Source organism: Haliotis rufescens, unplaced genomic scaffold (genome assembly GCF_023055435.1).
Source record: "Haliotis rufescens isolate VD_foot unplaced genomic scaffold, xgHalRufe1.0.p SCAF_1, whole genome shotgun sequence".
Taxonomy (NCBI): domain Eukaryota; kingdom Metazoa; phylum Mollusca; class Gastropoda; order Lepetellida; family Haliotidae; genus Haliotis; species Haliotis rufescens.
Genome location: NW_025963779.1, coordinates 27446671 through 27467483, shown reverse-complemented (window position 1 = coordinate 27467483; position 20813 = coordinate 27446671). Strand labels below are relative to the sequence as shown.

Here is a 20813-nt window from a genome sequence, read left to right as displayed (position 1 = left end):
CGTGTACGCTCACCCTGTCCGGAGCTCCCATCAACCTGGCTCCCTTCCTCACCACGGAGTTCGGGCAGAAGTACCCGGCCGATGTGCAGTGTCAGCTGTACTTTGGTCCTGGGTCTAAATTCTGTCGGGTATGATTGCTGTCATTCATCCTTTTGTTCAAATCCTACCGAGAACCATCCATTTCGTTTGCGTGAAGGAGCGACGATTTGGTATTCTGAGAGGGGCCTTGGATTTCATCGAAAGAAAATTATTGCCCCAGAAATTCTTAAAATATATTACTACGTTGCAAGGTGTTTTTCTGTAAAAGATATTCAAACTCACAGATGTAATTTAACATGGTTTTGTAGCTGTAGCTAAAAAAATATCTAATCTGGTGATGGGTTTCCCCGAGCTTATCAACAAATGTGAAATTGCTGTGCGACATTCAACAAAGCTTGTTCTCATATCTATGTCAAAGTTTTAAAGCCAGTTTATAGCTAGGCGCACAATCATTGTAGCATCGTTACCATGTGATATTTCGTGTGCCGCAACATACTGTCACTATCGTTGATACGAGTAGGGGATACGCAAGTCATCCTAAGCTGTATGTGACATCAAAACGTTGCAAAACAATTATAATATAAAGGTATATGTATTATGTATATATGTATCAATGGTTCAGTTCATCTTTTGTACAGCAACTGTACTTCACGGGAGGAAGAACGTTCGACAACATGTGTCATGAATTCTTCTGCCTGTTCCCTGGTGACGGAAACTGTTACCCCAACCTGGCGCACGATGGGACGACGTGCGGGAACAGGAAGGTGAGCTCAGTTCATCGGTCCTTAAATACCACAGTTTCCTGTCCATACCGTCATGGGACCCGTGAAGATCCGGGTTGGAATAGGTCTTCAGCCACCCATGCTTGTCGTAAGAGGTGACTAAAGGGATCGAGGGCTCAGGCTCGCTGACTTGGTTGGCGCATGTCATCGTATCCCAATTGCGTGGATCGATGCCCATGATATCAAACCTTGGATTGTCTGGTCCAGACTCGATTATTTACAGACCGCCGTCATATAGCTGGAATATTGTTGATTGTGGTGTTAAACAACAAACAAACACCATCACAGCCTCAGGTCCATAAATGCCATGGCTTCTCGTCTGTATACATCATGGCTTCTCGTCAGTAACACTCATGGCTTCTTGTCCGTTAAGGCTTCCAGTCAGTTATCGTTGCATGTTTAGTTCATTATTATAACGTTCCGTTCATGGATTGTCTTCCAATAAAGGGATGGAAACGCGAAGTATTTTGATGCTCAATTTATTAATATGCATTCCCTTTTATTGATGCAACAGAAAAAAATAGCCCCTTGTGTTATCAAATCAGTTAGGTGTAGTGAGCGGGGGTAACTGGTCTACTAACTGTTTCTATCACTTCATTTCAGTGGTGTCAGCAAGGCCAGTGTGTCTTCTCCGTGACAGCACCCGCGACCCCAGGTGAGCAGCGTTACGCCACTAGCGTGGTGTTGCTAAGAAACACTGATACCACATCTAGTCTCTGAAATGAACATATCTTACAGAAAAAAAACAGTTGTTAAATTATCTTAATACAAATATAATAAAAAGGAGCCCAGCGACGCTCTTCATTTTCAGATACTGATACTGCAGTTATCTAGACTTGCCAAGCATTATAGACCTGCATGGGCTGAATTGAATATATGTGTATCAGGGTCTGTATGACAGACTAAGGCAACACGTATCTATAACTATACTGAAACGTATCATGTCACCAGGCAACACTGATGCGTATCATATAGTGCCACTAGTAAATCCTAATGCGTATCATATAGTGCCACTAGCCAACACTAATGCGTATCAAATAGTGCCACCAGCCAACACTAATGCGTATCATATAGTGCCACTGGCCAACACTAATGCGTATCATATAGTGCCACTAGCCAACACTAATGCGTATCATATAGTGCCACTAGCCAACACTAATGCGTATCATATAGTACCACTAGCCAACACTAATGCGTATCATATAGTGCCACTAGCCAACACTAATGCTTATCATATAGTGCCACTAGCCAACACTAATGCGTATCATATAGTGCCACTGGCCAACACTTATGCTTATCATATAGTGCCAATAGCCAACACTAATACGTATCATATAGTGCCACTAGCCAACACTAATGCGTATCATATAGTGCCACTAGCCAACACTAATGCGTATCATATAGTGCCACTAGCCAACACTAATGCTTATCATATAGTGCCACTAGCCAACACTAATGCGTATCATATAGTGCCACTAGCCAACACTAATGCGTAATATATAGTGCCACTAGCCAACACTAATGCGTATCATATAGTGCCATTAGCCAACACTAATGCCTATCATATAGTGCCACTAGCCAACACAAATGCGTATCATATAGTGCCACTAGCCAACACTAATGCGTATCATATAGTGCCACTAGCAAACACTAATGCGTATCATATAGTGCCTTTAGCCAACACTAATGCGTATCATATAGTGCCACAGGCCAACACTAATGCGTATCATATGCTACCACCAGTTAACATTGATGCGGTTCGTATAGTGTCACATTGAAGTAATGATGCTTTTCATATAGACTCAATAGGCAAGTTGAACGCGGTTGCGTTTCATATTTTGTCACTTGGAAATACTGAAGCGTTCATATAATGTCAGGCAACATTGATGCGAGGCATGTGGTGTTGCCCGACAACCAAATATCGGGTACTACCGATACAATTTAGGTTAGCGCTGTATTTTCTCGAGACAAAAATAGTTCATAGCCTGTAATATCATTGGAGTCCGTCGTTATACAAGGGGTCACAATTCGCTGTGTAGAGTTGCGTCCCTTAGTATTGCCAGGATCCGTTGATCATGGGTTCGAATCCCAGATTCGCCTAATCTAATTAAAATCAGATTTTAGTTCTCGCTACCGCTAAACAAAGACCGGATGACTTACCGTTTCGCGTCACGTCAGAACGACCTGTCATACGACCAATCAAAGCGTCGCTTTCCAGAGCAGGAAAGTATGCAACCTCGAAAAGGTTAACTCGGGGTATTCTGAATGATAGTTACGGCCTGTGCGACTGATTCTGTCAAATCTCTTGCCTCAGTGGGATAACATTTGAACGGAAGGGGCCCCGTGGAAAGAACTGCCATACAAACTCGAGCACATTAGACATTCCAGGAATTTCTTTTGTTCAGTTTCCAAATTTTGAATCGCGAATTTTGTCAAATTTCTGGTAATGTTGAGTTAGTATGGGTCTACGCAGCTTTTAGCAAGATTCCAGCAATATCACTGCAGGGGACACCAGAAATCGGCTTCACATTGTACCCATGTGGGGAATCGAACCCGGGGCTTCGGTGTAACAAGAGAACGCTTTAACAAGTAGGCTACCCCACCGTCCTCTTATAATGTTGTGCTTCCCGTTCGTCAATTCACTGGTGGGTCAAAGGTCGATCTGACGTGACCTGTACTCGGATGTCCTAAGATCTTTGTATAACGGTAGCGAGAACTGAGATCTGAGTGTAACTGACTCGCCTGATGATGTGTCACCAAAGTGCAAAACGTCTAAGACCAGATCACTTTGGTTTCTCCACGAACCGACATTATCCTGATGTTATAACTGCAATATTGTTAAACCAACTCACTCACTCGTTAAGCAAGCGGGTTTCTTAGTTGTCATCGTTCCTCGCTCGCGTCTTTGTATTCTGAACCCTTATCAAGAAACTCGGAGCTAATCAAGAAGGGGAGACAACGCAGTGGGTAAGTTAAATCAGCATGTAACAAATTTGAAATATTTCATTTACAAACAGTTGACTTGCAAGATGACTTGCTTTTACTTCCTTCCTCCTTCCACGCTGAATTGGTCACCCGTTTCAACATCAACACAATCGTCTTACTTCCAACAGTTTCTCTGAACTTAGAATTTAGTTAGAACGGCTTTATTTTTGGTATGTTGGAGGAATGGGGATAATTTCCTCCTCCGCACTTTTGATTTGATAATTATCATATTTTCTCCGAAATATTTTTCAACAATCTCAAGGTTACTTTTTTCTTTTATGTGTTGCAGCCCTGTGCCGGGTGAGAGAATGATCTGCCTCCGCCCGATAGGAAAGCAACATTAAAATAAATATTGTTTTCCATCCTTTGCTGTTTTTGTTTTATTGTATTTACCTAAAGTTGATTATAAATCCTTCGTTCTTACTTGTCAAGATTTAAGGATATTCTTCCTATTTATCAAAAGACAGGAACAGTTTATCAATTGCTTAATCTTCATTAGTTTCTATATTTACTAAATATAGTCTCTTTATTGGATTATTGGCTAAGTGACTGTTTATTTTACAGTATATTTAGTGCCCTCTGATGGCGGGGTGCTTCTCACTGTAAGACGTATCCTTGCTCCTGTGATTGCCTCCGTGGTCGAGTGGATAGAGCGACGTTCACGACGCTATATAAGTGCAATAATCTGAAACGCGACGTTAAACCCATTTAATTTCACCTCACCTCACCTCACCTCACCTCACCTTACCTCACCTCACCTCACCTCACCTCACCTAAACCCACCTCTTTGCGCCTTCAAAACCACAGCACAGTTTTAAAATAAGTTAAAATATATAATCATCAAACTTGTTTTATTTCAGAGAACTGCCCCGCTGGTGATGACCCCAGTGTCACGTGTGACCCCACGCTTTGTTTAGTGGCTCCAGATGCATTCAGAAATCAAATCTGCTGCTCCACGTGCAAGCCCGTGATCACAGCGTTTACGCTCCCCCCAACAAACCCAGTCAGCACCACAGACGGGGGCGGGGCCCCAGGGGGTCGCACTACAGCCTCCATGATGGCGGGACCCACGGGTAGGGCCCCTAGGGGACAAACGACTGCATCCATGATGGCGGGACCTACGGCTGGGGCACCTAGGGGACAAACGACTGCATCCATGATGGCGGGACCTACGGCTGGGGCACCTAGGGGAAAAACGACTGCATCAATGATGGCGGGACCTACGGCTGGGGCACCTAGGGGAAAAACGACTGCATCAATGATGGCGGGACCTACGGCTGGGGCACCTAGGGGAAAAACGACTGCATCAATGATGGCGGGACCTACGGCTGGGGCACCTAGGGGACAAACGACTGCATCCATGTTTGCGGGACCCACAGCCGTTGCCCCCGGGGGAAGATCAAGAACGACTGCTTCTATGATGGCAGTACCCACGGGACAACCTGCTAGAAGGACGACAGCCTCAATGTTTTCTGCCGCCGTGGGAGGCTGACTTGCTGTTAAGACAACGGCATCTGTGTTTGCTGTGGGAGGACCTGGAGCCCGCTCGACAGCGTCATTGTTTCCCGCAGTACCTTGAATGTCACCTGCACCCTCGCGAATCTACTGACAACTTGCGTCAATGAGTAAATCCGTAGGCAGCACCCTTACCAATGTACCGACAACCAAACAATACCATGCCTTGAATGGACACCGACAAATTACACCGGATCGTATTCAATTTTGTACATTTTTACAGCCAATCACAGCTGTCACTGTCATATAGACATGAAGTATATATACACTGTAACCTGTGGGAAATATATCAACTGTATACTTGGGAATAAAACGCATGAACTCGAAACAGGCATCTGGTTTGTATTTTTGTCGAATTCTGTGAGGAAATAAGAAGCCCGGAGGTATATCGTGTGTCCTCATGTAATCATATATTGTAATTAATTGTAATTGCCGTACATGTAATTAACTGTGTGATCCTGTTATAAAAGGGCATAAGGGCATAGTCACATGTTTATTTGCACAGCACAATTGTTATTAGAGTTCCAGCAGTGCACACAAGGGTGTTGTCGCCCGTACATTAAGCTAGGACTGTTATCCAAACATGTGCATTAAGTGAACCATTTACTTTATGAAGGTAAGTGTGACATTGCTCGATGACGTTTATGATAAATCACAACCATTACATATTTTACTTTACCTTAAAAGGATTTTTATAGAGTTTAGGTGAATTATGTAAACGGCTGTGTCATCTGTATTCGGAAATCTGTGTTTCAAATAAGTCTGTTTAATATGTTAACCATTCTGATTCAGAATTATTCGATATCTGGTCATTAATCAAACAGTATGATCAGTGCAACTCTACGAGAGTGTTGGTAGTTGTACAGATACAGAGAACACGTCCTCAATACTGCTAACTGCCCTTTATCTCATCTACTGCAGTCAACTGCCCAGCTGGGGATGATCCTGACGAAACTTGCCAAGCATCATCCTGTACGAACCAAACCCTGGCAGACATATCCTGCTGTGCCACTTGCAAAGACGTTGTGTCAACACTAGCTACCAGTTCTACTGAAACAGGATCTACAGACACGACAACAACTGCCGGGTCGGCTTCTGGTGTCACATCGGGCACTCCGCCTACGACTCGAGGAACAACTTCGGAGATTCCTCCGTCCACAGTTATAGGGGAAACATCAGGTACACCACCATCTGAGATTTCAGGAGCATCATCAGGAACGTCACTTACTGTCACAGTAGGAATATCGGCTACGCCAACCACAGGTACAGAAGAAACATCAGGTACACCTCCGTCCACAGTTACTGGAGAAACATCAGGTACACCATCCCCCACAGTTACTGGAGGAACATCAGGTACACCACCGCCCACAGATACTGGAGGAACATCAGGTACACCAACATCCTCAGTTACTGGGAGTACGGCGTCAACAAAACGAACAGAATCAACAACGAATATACCTGCAGCTTCAACTGCCTCCGCATTTGAGGATACGGCGTCAACAAAACGAACACCAACTCCAACAATTACTGGAGGAACATCAGATACACCAACTCCCACAATTACTGGAGGAACGTCAGACACGCAACCCACAGTAAGTGGAGGAACATCAGGTACACCTCCGTCCACAGTTACTGGAGAAACATCAGGTACACCATCCCCCACAGTTACTGGAGGAACATCAGGTACACCACCTCCCACAGTTACTGGAGGAACATCAGATACTCCAACTCCCACAGTTACGGGAGGAACGTCAGAAACGCTGCCCACAGTAAGTGGAGGAACATCAGGTACACCACCGCCCACAGTTACTGGAGGAACATCAGGTACACCAACTCCAACAGTTACTGGAGGAACGTCAGATACACCACTGCCCACAGTTACGGGAGGAACATCAGATACACCACCGCCCACAGTTACGGCAGGAACGTCAGACACGCAACCCACAGTAAGTGGAGGAACATCAGATACACCAACATCCTCAGTTACTGGGAGTACGGCGTCAACAAAACGAACAAAATCAACAACGAATATACCTGCAGCATCAACTGCCTCCGCATTTGAGGATACGGCGTCAACAAAACGAACACCAACTCCCACAATTACTGGAGGAACATCAGATACTCCACCGCCCACAGTTACGGGAGGAACGTCAAACACGCAGCCCACAGTAAGTGGAGGAACATCAGGTACACCACCGCCTACAATTACTGGAGGAACATCAGTTACACCAACTCCAACAGTTACTGGAGGAACGTCAGATACACCACCGCCCACAGTTACGGGAGGAACATCAGGTACACCACAGCCCACAGTTACGGGAGGAACATCAGGTACACCAACTCCCACAGTTACTGGAGGAACGTCAGATACACCACCGCCCACGGTTACGGGAGGAACATCAGGTACACCGCAGCCCACAGTTACGGGAAGAACATCAGGTACACCAACTCTCACGGATACTGGAGGAACTTCAGATACTCCACCGCCCACAGTTACTGGAGGAACGTCAGACACGCAGCCCACAGTAAGTGGGGGAACATCAGGTACACCACCGCCCACAGTTACTGGAGGAACATCAGGTACACCAACTCCCACAGTTACTGGAGGAACATCAGATACTCCACCGCCCACGGTTACGGGAGGAACATCAGGTACACCACGGCCCAAAGTTCCTGGAGGAACATCAGGTACACCAACTCCCACAGTTACTGGAGGAACGTCAGATACACCACCGCCCACGGTTACGGGAGGAACATCAGGTACACCGCAGCCCACAGTTACGGGAAGAACATCAGGTACACCAACTCTCACAGATACTGGAGGAACTTCAGATACTCCACCGCCCACAGTTACTGGAGGAACGTCAGACACGCAACCCACAGTAAGTGGGGGAACATCAGGTACACCACCGCCCACAGTTACTGGAGGAACATCAGTTACACCAACTCCCACAGTAAGTGGAGGAACATCAGATACATCAGCATCCTCAGTTACTGGGAGTACGGCGTCAACAAAACGAACAGAATCAACAACGAATATACCTGCAGCATCAACTGCCTCTGCATTTGAGGATACGGCGTCAACAAAACGAACACCAACTCCCACAATTACTGGAGGAACATCAGATACACCAACTCCCAGAATTACTAGAGGAACGTCAGACACGCAACCCACAGTAAGTGGAGGGACATCAGGTACACCAACGCCCACAGTTACTGGAGGAACATCAGATACTCCAACTCACACAGTTACTGGAGGAACGTCAGATAATCCACCGCGCTCAGATACTGGAGGAACATCAGGTACACCAACTCCAACAATTACTGGAGGAACGTCAGATACACCACCGCCCACAGTTACTGGAGGAACATCAGGTACACCACCGTCCACAGTTACTGGAGGAACGTCAGACACGCAACCCACAGTAAGTGGAGGAACATCAGGTACATCACCGCCCACAGTTACTGGAAGAACATCAGGTACACCAATTCCCAAAGTTACTGGAGGAACGTCAGACACGCAGCCCACAGTAAGTGGAGGAACATCAGATACACCAACATCCTCAGTTACTGGGAGTACGGCGTCAACAAAACGAACAGAATCAACAACGAATATACCTGCAGCTTCAACTGCCTCCGCATTTGAGGATACGGCGTCAACAAAACAAACACCAATTCCCACAATTACTGGAGGAACATCAGATACACCAACTCCAACAATTACTGGAGGAACGTCAGACACGCAACCCTCAGTAAGTGGAGGAACATCAGGTACACAACCGCCCACAGTTACTGGAGGAACATCAGGTTCACCAACTCCCACAGTTACTGGAGGAACTTCAGATACTCCACCGCCCACAGTTACTGGAGGAACGTCAGACACGCAGCCCACAGTAAGTGGAGGAACATCAGGTACACCATCGCCCACAGTTACTGGAGGAACGTCAGATACACCAACTCCGACAGTTACTGGAGGAACGTCAGATACACCACCGCCCACGGTTACGGGAGCAACATCAGGTACTTCGCAGCCCACAGTTACTGGAGGAACATCAGGTACACAAACTCCCACAGATACTGGAGGAACATCAGATACACCAACTCCAACAATTACTGGAGGAACGTCAGACACGCAACCCACAGTAAGTGGAGGAACATCAGGTACACCACCGCCCACAGTTACTGGAGGAACATCAGGTAAACCAACTCTCACAGATACTGGAGGAACTTCAGATACTCCACCGCCCACAGTTACGGGAGGAACGTCAGACACACAGCCCACAGTAAGTGGGGGAACATCAGGTACACCACCGCCCACAGTCACCGGAAGAACATCAGTTACACCAACTCCTACAGTAAGTGGAGGAACATCAGATACACCAGCATTCTCAGTTACTGGGAGTACGGCGTCAACAAAACGAACAGAATCAACAACGAATATACCTGCAGCATCAACTTCCTCCGCATTTGAGGATACGGCGTCAACAAAACGAACAGAATCAACAGCGAATATACCTGCAGCATCAACTGCCTCCGCATTTGAGGTTACGGCGTCAACAAAACGAACACCAACTCCCACATTTACTGGAGGAACATCAGATACACCAACTCCCACAATTACTAGAGGAACGCCAGACACGCAACCCACAGTAAGTGGAGGAACATCAGGTACACCACCGCCCACAGTTACTGGAGGAACTTCAGATACTCCACCGCCTTCAGATTCTGGAGGAACATCAGATACACCAACTCCAACAATTACTGGAGGAACGTCAGATACTTCACCGCCCACAGTTACTGGAGGAACGTCTGACACGCAACCCACTGTAAGTGGAGAAACATCAGGTACACCACCGCCCGCAGTTACTGGAGGAACATCAGGTACACCACCGCCCACAGTTACTGGAGGAACTTCAGATACTCCACCGCCCACGGTTAATGCTGAAACATCAGGTACACCACTGCCCACAGTTACGGGAGGAACGTCAGACACGCAACCCACAGTAAGTGGAGGAACATCAGATACACCAACATCCTCAGTTACTGGGAGTACGGCGTCAACAAAACGAACAGAATCAACAACGAATATACCTGCAGCATCAACTGCCTCCGCATTTGAGGATACGGCGTCAACAAAACGAACACCCACTCCCACAATTACTGGAGGAACATCAGATACACCAACTCCAACAATTACTGGAGGAACGTCAAAAACGCAACCCACAGTAAGTGGAGGAACGTCAGGTACACCAACTCCCACATTTACTGGAGGAACTTCAGATACTCCACCGCCCACAGTAACTGGAGGAACGTCAGACACGCAGCCCACAGTAAGTGGAGGAACATCAGGTACACCACTGCCCACAGTTACTGGAGGAACATCAGGTACACCAACTCCCACAGTTACTGGAGGAACGTCAGACACGCAACCCACAGTAAGTGGAGGAACATCAGAGACACCACCGCCCACAGTTACGGGAAGAACATCAGATACACCAACTCCCACAGTTACGGGAGGAACGTCAGACACGCAGCCCACAGTAAGTGGAGGAACATCAGGTACACCACCGCCCACAGTTACTGGAGGAACATCAGGTACACCACCGCCCACAGTTACGGGAGGAACATCAGGTACACCAACTCCAACAGTTACTGGAGGAACGTCAGATACACCACTGCCCACAGTTACGGGAGGAACATCAGGTACACCAACTCCAACAGTTACTGGAGGAACGTCAGATACACCACCGCCCACAGTTACGGGAGGAACGTCAGACACACAGCCCACAGTTACTGGAGGAACATCAGGTACACCACCGCCCACAGTTACTGGAGGAACATCAGGTTCACCAACTCCCACAGTTACTGGAGGAACGTCAGACACGCAGCCCACAGTAAGTGGAGGAACATCAGGTACACCACCGCCCACAGTTACTGGAGGAATATCAGGTACACCAACTCCCACAGTTACGGGAGGAACGTCAGACACGCGTCCCATAGTAAGTCGAGGAACATCAGGTACACCACCGCCCACAGTTACTGGAGGAACATCAGGTACACCAACTCCAACAGTTACTGGAGGAACGTCAGATACACCACTGCCCACAGTTACGGGAGGAACATCAGGTACACCACCGGCCACAGTTACGGGAGGAACGTCAGACACGCAACCCACAGTAAGTGGAGGAACATCAGATACACCAACATCCTCAGTTACTGGGAGTACGGCGTCAACAAAACGAACAGAATCAACAACGAATATACCTGCAGCATCAACTGCCTCCGCATTTGAGGATACGGCGTCAATAAAACGAACACCCACTCCAACAAATACTGGAGGAACATCAGATACACCAACTCCAACAATTACTGGAGGAACGTCAGACACGCAGCCCACAGTAAGTGGAGGAACGTCAGGTACACCACCGCCCACAGTAACTGGAGGAACGTCAGATACATCACCGCCCACGGTTACGGGAGGAACATCAGGTACAACAAAGCCCACAGTTACGGGAGGAACATCAGGTAGACCAACTCCCACAGATACCGGAGTAACGTCCGATACACCACCGCCAACAGTTACTGGAGGAACGTCAGATACGCAACCCACAGTAAGTGGAGGAACATCAGGTACACCACCGCCCACAGTTACTGGAACAACATCAGATACACCAACTCCCACAGTTACTGGAAGAACTTCAGATACTCCACCGCCCTCAGATACTGGAGGAACATCAGATACACCAACTCCCACAATTACTGGAGGAACGTCAGACACGCAACCCACAGTAAGTGGAGGAACATCAGGTACACCACCGCCCACAGTAACTGGAGGAACGTCAGACACGCAACCCACAGTAAGTGGAGGAACATCAGGTACACCACCGCCCTCAGTTACTGGAGGAACATCAGTTACACCAACTCCTACAGTAAGTGGAGGAACATCAGATAAATCAGCATCCTCAGTTACTGGGAGTACGGCGTCAACAAAACGAACAGAATCAACAACGAATATACCTGCAGCATCAACTGCCTCTGCATTTGAGGATACGGCTTCCACAAAACAAACACCAACTCCCACATTTACTGGAGGAACATCAGATACACCAACTCCCACAATTACTGGAGGAACGCCAGACACGCAACCCACAGTAAGTGGAGGAACATCAGGTACACCACCGCCCACAGTTACTGGAGGAACTTCAGATACTCCACCGCCCACGGTTAATGCTGAAACATCAGGTACACCACTGCCCACAGTTACGGGAGGAACGTCAGACACGCAACCCACAGTAAGTGGAGGAACATCAGATACACCAACATCCTCAGTTACTGGGAGTACGGCGTCAACAAAACGAACAGAATCAACAACGAATATACCTGCAGCATCAACTGCCTCCGCATTTGAGGATACGGCGTCAACAAAACGAACACCCACTCCCACAATTACTGGAGGAACATCAGATACACCAACTCCAACAATTACTGGAGGAACGTCAAAAACGCAACCCACAGTAAGTGGAGGAACGTCAGGTACACCAACTCCCACATTTACTGGAGGAACTTCAGATACTCCACCGCCCACAGTAACTGGAGGAACGTCAGACACGCAGCCCACAGTAAGTGGAGGAACATCAGGTACACCACTGCCCACAGTTACTGGAGGAACATCAGGTACACCAACTCCCACAGTTACTGGAGGAACGTCAGACACGCAACCCACAGTAAGTGGAGGAACATCAGATACACCACCGCCCACAGTTACGGGAAGAACATCAGATACACCAACTCCCACAGTTACGGGAGGAACGTCAGACACGCAGCCCACAGTAAGTGGAGGAACATCAGGTACACCACCGCCCACAGTTACTGGAGGAACATCAGGTACACCACCGCCCACAGTTACGGGAGGAACATCAGGTACACCAACTCCAACAGTTACTGGAGGAACGTCAGATACACCACCGCCCACAGTTACGGGAGGAACATCAGGTACACCAACTCCAACAGTTACTGGAGGAACGTCAGATACACCACCGCCCACAGTTACGGGAGGAACGTCAGACACACAGCCCACAGTTACTGGAGGAACATCAGGTACACCACCGCCCACAGTTACTGGAGGAACATCAGGTTCACCAACTCCCACAGTTACTGGAGGAACGTCAGACACGCAGCCCACAGTAAGTGGAGGAACATCAGGTACACCACCGCCCACAGTTACTGGAGGAATATCAGGTACACCAACTCCCACAGTTACGGGAGGAACGTCAGACACGCGTCCCATAGTAAGTCGAGGAACATCAGGTACACCACCGCCCACAGTTACTGGAGGAACATCAGGTACACCAACTCCAACAGTTACTGGAGGAACGTCAGATACACCACTGCCCACAGTTACGGGAGGAACATCAGGTACACCACCGGCCACAGTTACGGGAGGAACGTCAGACACGCAACCCACAGTAAGTGGAGGAACATCAGATACACCAACATCCTCAGTTACTGGGAGTACGGCGTCAACAAAACGAACAGAATCAACAACGAATATACCTGCAGCATCAACTGCCTCCGCATTTGAGGATACGGCGTCAATAAAACGACCACCTACTCCAACAAATACTGGAGGAACATCAGATACACCAACTCCAACAATTACTGGAGGAACGTCAGACACGCAGCCCACAGTAAGTGGAGGAACGTCAGGTACACCACCGCCCACAGTAACTGGAGGAACGTCAGATACATCACCGCCCACGGTTACGGGAGGAACATCAGGTACAACAAAGCCCACAGTTACGGGAGGAACATCAGGTAGACCAACTCCCACAGATACCGGAGTAACGTCCGATACACCACCGCCAACAGTTACTGGAGGAACGTCAGATACGCAACCCACAGTAAGTGGAGGAACATCAGGTACACCACCGCCCACAGTTACTGGAACAACATCAGATACACCAACTCCCACAGTTACTGGAAGAACTTCAGATACTCCACCGCCCTCAGATACTGGAGGAACATCAGATACACCAACTCCCACAATTACTGGAGGAACGTCAGACACGCAACCCACAGTAAGTGGAGGAACATCAGGTACACCACCGCCCACAGTAACTGGAGGAACGTCAGACACGCAACCCACAGTAAGTGGAGGAACATCAGGTACACCACCGCCCTCAGTTACTGGAGGAACATCAGTTACACCAACTCCTACAGTAAGTGGAGGAACATCAGATAAATCAGCATCCTCAGTTACTGGGAGTACGGCGTCAACAAAACGAACAGAATCAACAACGAATATACCTGCAGCATCAACTGCCTCTGCATTTGAGGATACGGCTTCCACAAAACAAACACCAACTCCCACATTTACTGGAGGAACATCAGATACACCAACTCCCACAATTACTGGAGGAACGCCAGACACGCAACCCACAGTAAGTGGAGGAACATCAGGTACACCACCGCCCACAGTTACTGGAGGAACTTCAGATACTCCACCGCCCTCAGATACTGGAGGAACATCAGATACACCAACTCCAACAATTACTGGAGGAACGTCAGACACGCAACCCACAGTAAGTGGAGGAACATCAGGTACACCACCGCCCACAGTTACTGGAGGAACATCAAGTACACCAACTCCCACAGGTACTGGAGGAACTTCAGATACTCCACCGCCCACAGTTACTGGAGGAACGTCAGACACGCAGCCCACAGTAAGTGGGGGAACATCAGGTACACCACCGCCCACAGTTACGGGAGGAACATCAGTTACACCAACTCCTACATTAAGTGGAGGAACATCAGATACACCAGCATTCTCAGTTACTGGGAGTACGGCGTCAACAAAACGAACAGAATCAACAACGAATATACCTGCAGCATCAACTGCCTCTGCATTTGAGGATACGGCGTCAACAAAACGAATAGAATCAACAACGAATATACCTGCAGCATCAACTTCCTCGTCATTTGAGGATACGGCGTCAACAAAACGAACAGAATCAACAACGAATATACCTGCAGCATCAACTGCCTCCGCATTTGAGGTTACGGCGTCAACAAAACGAACAGCATCAACAACGAATATACCTGCAGCATCAACTGCCACCGCATTTGAGGATACGGCGTCAACAAAACGAACACCAACTCCCACATTTACTGGAGGAACATCAGATACACCAACTCCCACAATTACTGGAGGAACGCCAGACACGCAACCCACAGTAAGTGGAGGAACATCAGGTACACCACCGCCCACAGTTACTGAAGGAACTTCAGATACTCCACCGCCCTCAGATACTGGAGGAACATCAGATACACCAACTCCAACAATTACTGGAGGAACGTCAGATACTTCACCGCCCACAGTTACTGGAGGAACGTCTGACACGCAACCCACAGTAAGTGGAGAATTATCAGGTACACCACCGCCCGCAGTTACTGGAGGAACATCAGGTACACCAACTCCAACAGTTACTGGAGGAACTTCAGAAACTCCACCGCCCACGGTTACTGGTGAAACATCAGGTACACCACCGCACACAGTTACTGGAGGAACATCAGATACACCAACTCCCACAGATACTGGAGGAACATCAGGTACACCAACACCCTCAGTTACTGGGAGTACGGCGTCAACAAAACGAACAGAATCAACAACGAATATACCTGCTGCATCAACTGCCTCGTCATTTGAGGATACGGCGTCAACAAAACGAACAGAATCAACAACGAATATACCTGCAGCATCAACTTCCTCCGCATTTGAGGATACGGCGTCAACAAAACGAACAGAATCAACAACGAATATACCTGCAGCATCAACTGCCTCTGCATTTGAGGTTACGGCGTCAACAAAACGAACAGAATCGACAACAGATGTATTTGTAGCATCGACTGCTTCAATATTTCAGAAAATGGCGTCATCTGCATCACCGACTTCTATAACTACGTGATTTCAAAAGACAACATTGGTTTCTGCAACAGCCGGGTCGGTGTTTTTTAAGAACTAATCAGAGACAAACAGGCCTTTAACCACAGCGTCACTACTTGGAACAACACGGTAGCTAGTCTAGGAAATATTTATTCAGTCATAACAACACCTGATACAAATTACAAAATTCTTTATTCGATATCAGGATTTAAAATGTCCTTGTCATTTTGGAGGAGATAGTTCTGTATGATTTCACATTGGTATTGTTTTCCTTTTCTAAACAATGTGAAGGAGTAAGACGCTCACTTAATGACTTAATGCAAACCTTTAAAATATCATTTATCATTTTAGTATCTTTCCAGGCGCCATCATACTAGAGTTATATCATACTTGATTTTTAAAGACTAATTATTTTCACTATGTTGTTATTTGTCTCATGTCACAATTTACCTTCACGTTTCTATAACAATCCTGTAATACTTCTGTAGTTTCTGTGTCTATACTCTGGTTATATAAATTCATTCAGCATATTTTGTCAGATAATAGTCATTTTGCTTTGTAACGACAGATCAAAGATAATAAACTATTATTGTCATATGTCATAGTTCTTCCTATTATTGATTTTGTCTCAAATACATGACTAATTTAGCCAACATATTCATCTCACTGACTAAATAAACATACTGTTGAAAGAATATGTCAGCTAAAGGTAATGATAGCCCATGATCTTTACCGGTACTGTTGAATGATTAGGTCATCCAATGGTCATGATGGCACGTGCTCTTTACCAGTGATGTTGAATGATTAAGTCATCCAATCTTGGTGGTGGCCAGTGCTCTTTACCGGTACTGTTGAATGATTAGGTCATCCAATGGTCATGATGGCACGTGCTCTTTACCAGTGATGTTGAATGATTAAGTCATCCAATCTTGGTGGTGGCCAGTGCTCTTTACCGGTACTGTTGAATGATTAGGTCATCCAATGGTCATGATGGCACGTGCTCTTTACCAGTGATGTTGAATGATTAAGTCATCCAATCTTGGTGGTGGCCAGTGCTCTTTACCGGTACTGTTGAATGATTAAGTCGTCCAATTGTAGTAGTGGCCTGTGCTTTTTACCAGTACTGTTGAATGATTAAGTCGTCCAATTGTAGTGGTGGCCCGTGCTCTTTACCAGTACTGTTGAATGATTAGGTCATCCAATGGTCATGATGGCCCGTGCTCTTTACCAGTGATGTTGAATGATTAAGTCATCCAATCTTGGTGGTGGCCAGTTCTCTTTACCGGTACTGTTGAATGATTAAGTCGTCCAATTGTAGTAGTGGCCTGTGCTTTTTACCAGTACTGTTGAATGATTAAGTCGTCCAATTGTAGTGGTGGCCCGTGCTCTTTGCCAGTACTGTTGAATGATTAAGTCGTCAAGTGGTAGTGGTGGCCTGTGCTCTTCACCAGTACTGTTGAATGATTAAGTCGTCGAGTGGTAGTGGTGGACCGAACTCTTCACCAATACTGTTGCATGAATGATTAAGTCGTCCAATGGTAGTGGTGGCCCGTGCTCTTTACCAGTACATTTGTAGAATATTGGAAGACTATTTCCACTACTCCGTTCTACAGTAAGGCTGAAGTAACAGCATCCCACAACTAGGCATACTTTCGTGAGGCTGAAACCCGAGTAGACACCGTTTACTGGATTTAGAGTATCATACTTGCAGGGTCAAAAGCCTATAAAAATCGAACATAGTGAGGGACGGAACTTCCCTCTGCATTCGCACTATGTATGTTATATTGTCAAACAATATTGACTAATGTTTACTGTTATATATATTTATATGGTAAACTTACAAGATAAACAAACGCATTCAATTGATAAATTGATAAACAGCCTTTGTTTACTTGGAACTGACTTTTCAAGTGTTCTTAAGGGTTTTCAACCCCTGCCATTTTACTAAATGGACATTCATGTTTACTTGTTTACAGCAAACTGTCCGGCAGGTGATGATCCAGGTCTAGTCTGCCAACCCTTCTTTTGCGTCAACCAGACGCTAGCCAACGAATTCTGCTGTGCCACCTGCAAGTCCTCAGTCACTGACATCACAGGTTCAAGTATCACAGAAACATCTGCTACTGCACCTACATTTACCTCAGGCGGCACATCTGGCTCAAGCGCTACATTGACGACAGGGGGTACAAGTGGCTCCAGTGCTACCATGACAACAGGTGGCACATCTGGAAGCAGTGCTACCATGACAACAGGCGGCACATCTAGAAGTAGTGCTACAATGACGACAAGCGACACATCTGGAAGCAGTGCTACCATGACGACAGGCGGCACATCTGGAAGCACTGCTACAATGACCACAGGTGGCACATCTGGAAGCAGTGCTACCATGACGACAGGCGGCACATCTGGAAGCAGTGCTACCTTGACGACAGGTGGCACATCTGGAAGCAGTGCTACTATGACAACAGGCGGGACATCTGGAAGTAGTGTAACCATGACGACAGGCGACACAACTGGAAGCAGTGCAACCATGACGACAGGTGGCACATCTGGAAGCAGTGCAACCATGACAACAGGCGTCACATCTGGAAGTAGTGCTACCATGACGACAGGCGGCACAACTGGAAGCAGTGCAACCATGACGACAGGTGGCACATCTGGAAGCAGTGCTACCATGACGACAGGTGGCACATCTGGAAGCAGTGCTACCATGACAACAGGCGGCACATCTGGAAGCAGTGCTACCATGACCACAGGTGGCACATCTGGAAGCAGTGCTACCATGACGACAGGCGGCACACCTGGAAGCAGTGCTACCATGACAACAGGCGGCACGTCTGGAAGTAGTGTAACCATGACGACAGGCGGCACATCTGGAAGTATTGCTACCATGACGACAGGCGGCACATCTGGAAGCACTGCTACAATGACCACAGGTGGCACATCTGGAAGCAGTGCTACCATGACGACAGGCGGCACAACTGGAAGCAGTGCAACCATGACGACAGGTGGCACATCTGGAAGCAGTGCTACCATGACGACAGCTGGCACATCTGGAAGCAGTGCTACCATGACAACAGGTGGCACATCTGGAAGCAGTGCTACCATGACGACAGTCGGTACATCTGGAAGCAGTGCTACCATGACAACAGGCACCACATCAGGTGCCATGACAACAGCCTCCCTGTTTCCAGGTACCACAACCCAGAGGCCAAGTGTATCAACAGCATCCGTGTTCCTGCAGACGGGGTCGTCAGAACGATCTTCCACTGCTGCAACCCCACCCACGACAGCATCACTGACAGGTGGCACATCTGGAAGCAGTGCCACTATGACAACAGGCGGCACATCTGGAGGCAGTGCTACTTTGACAACAGGCGGCACATCTGGAAGCAGTGCTACCATGACGACAGGTGGCACATCTGGAAGCAGTGCTACCATGACGACAGGCGGCACATCTGGAAGCAGTGCTACCATGACGACAGGTGGGACATCTGGAAGCAGTGCTACCATGACGACAGGTGGCACATCTGGAAGCAGTGCTACCATGACGACAGTCGGTACATCTGGAAGCAGTGCTACTATGACAACAGGCACCACATCAGGTGCCATGACAACAGCCTCCCTGTTTCCAGGTACCACAACCCAAAGGCCAAGTGTATCAACAGCATCCGTGTTCCTGCAGACGGGGTCGTCAGAACGATCTTCCACTGCTGCAACCCCACCCACGACAGCATCACTGACAGGTGGCACATCTGGAAGCAGTGCTACTATGACGACAGGCGGTACATCTGGAAGCAGTGCTTCTATGACAACAGGCGGCACATCTGGAAGCAGTGCTACTATGACAACAGGCACCACATCAGGTGCCATGACAACAGCCTCCCTGTTTCCAGGTACCACAACCCAGAGGCCAAGTGTATCAACAGCATCCGTGTTCCTGCAGACGGGGTCGTCAAAACGATCTTCCACTGCTGCAACCCCACCCACGACAGCATCACTGTTTTCAACATCAACCTAGATTAATTTAGCAAAGCTGACTTTGATATAAAAGATCACATATATACATAAACCAATGTCAAAAGTGACATCTAATAAAGAGTCAGTTTGTATTTTGTCAATACTAAGGACAGCGTTCACCCGGATCATGTTTATAATTTTCTTCTTTTCCTGTTTATTCTTAGTTATCCACAATATAACGTTCCGTATTTAGCTGTGTAACGTTTTGCTTGTTTGTTTAATATGTTCACTTTCGGTTTTTTAAAGGGATTTTTGCTGATTTTAGTTCTGGTGGTCTTTGTACTATTGTATCATAAATGACCTTTTATTTCATTTCAATATACAGCTTTTGTTTGTTTGAATACATGTTGTTATCGTCTTGTTTAAGTTTGGAGGTGTGGTAGGGTAGCGTACTGGTTAAAGCCTCCGCTCGTCACGCCAAAGACCCTGGTTCGAGTCCCTATATAGGTACAATGTGTGAAGCCCATTACTGGTGTACCCCGCCGGGATGTTGCTGGAATAGTGCTAAAAGCGGCGTAGACCATATTCTC

At 47.3% G+C, this 20813-nt stretch overlaps 1 protein-coding gene across 1 annotated transcript; it reads left to right on the top strand.

Moving 5' to 3' along the window:
* The first annotated feature begins 713 nt into the window (after positions 1–713).
* LOC124149450 (mucin-19-like) lies at positions 714–20284 on the top strand. The gene is made up of 5 exons (XM_048403961.1): positions 714–803; positions 1425–1476; positions 4667–4879; positions 6243–15929; positions 18240–20284. The coding sequence occupies exons 1-5, from the start codon at positions 714–716 to the stop codon at positions 20282–20284; spliced, it is 12087 nt and encodes a 4028-aa protein (XP_048259918.1).
* Positions 20285–20813: the final 529 nt, after the last annotated feature.

Bases quoted from the DNA above. Each gene is read 5' to 3' on its own strand.
- LOC124149450 (XM_048403961.1), top strand. From the start codon at position 714: ATGTGTCATGAATTCTTCTGCCTGTTCCCTGGTGACGGAAACTGTTAC. The intron at 4,880-6,242 runs GTAGGGCCCCTA...CATCTACTGCAG, and splicing joins CATGATGGCGGGACCCACGG to TCAACTGCCCAGCTGGGGAT. The intron at 15,930-18,239 runs GTACACCAACAC...ACTTGTTTACAG, and splicing joins AGATACTGGAGGAACATCAG to CAAACTGTCCGGCAGGTGAT.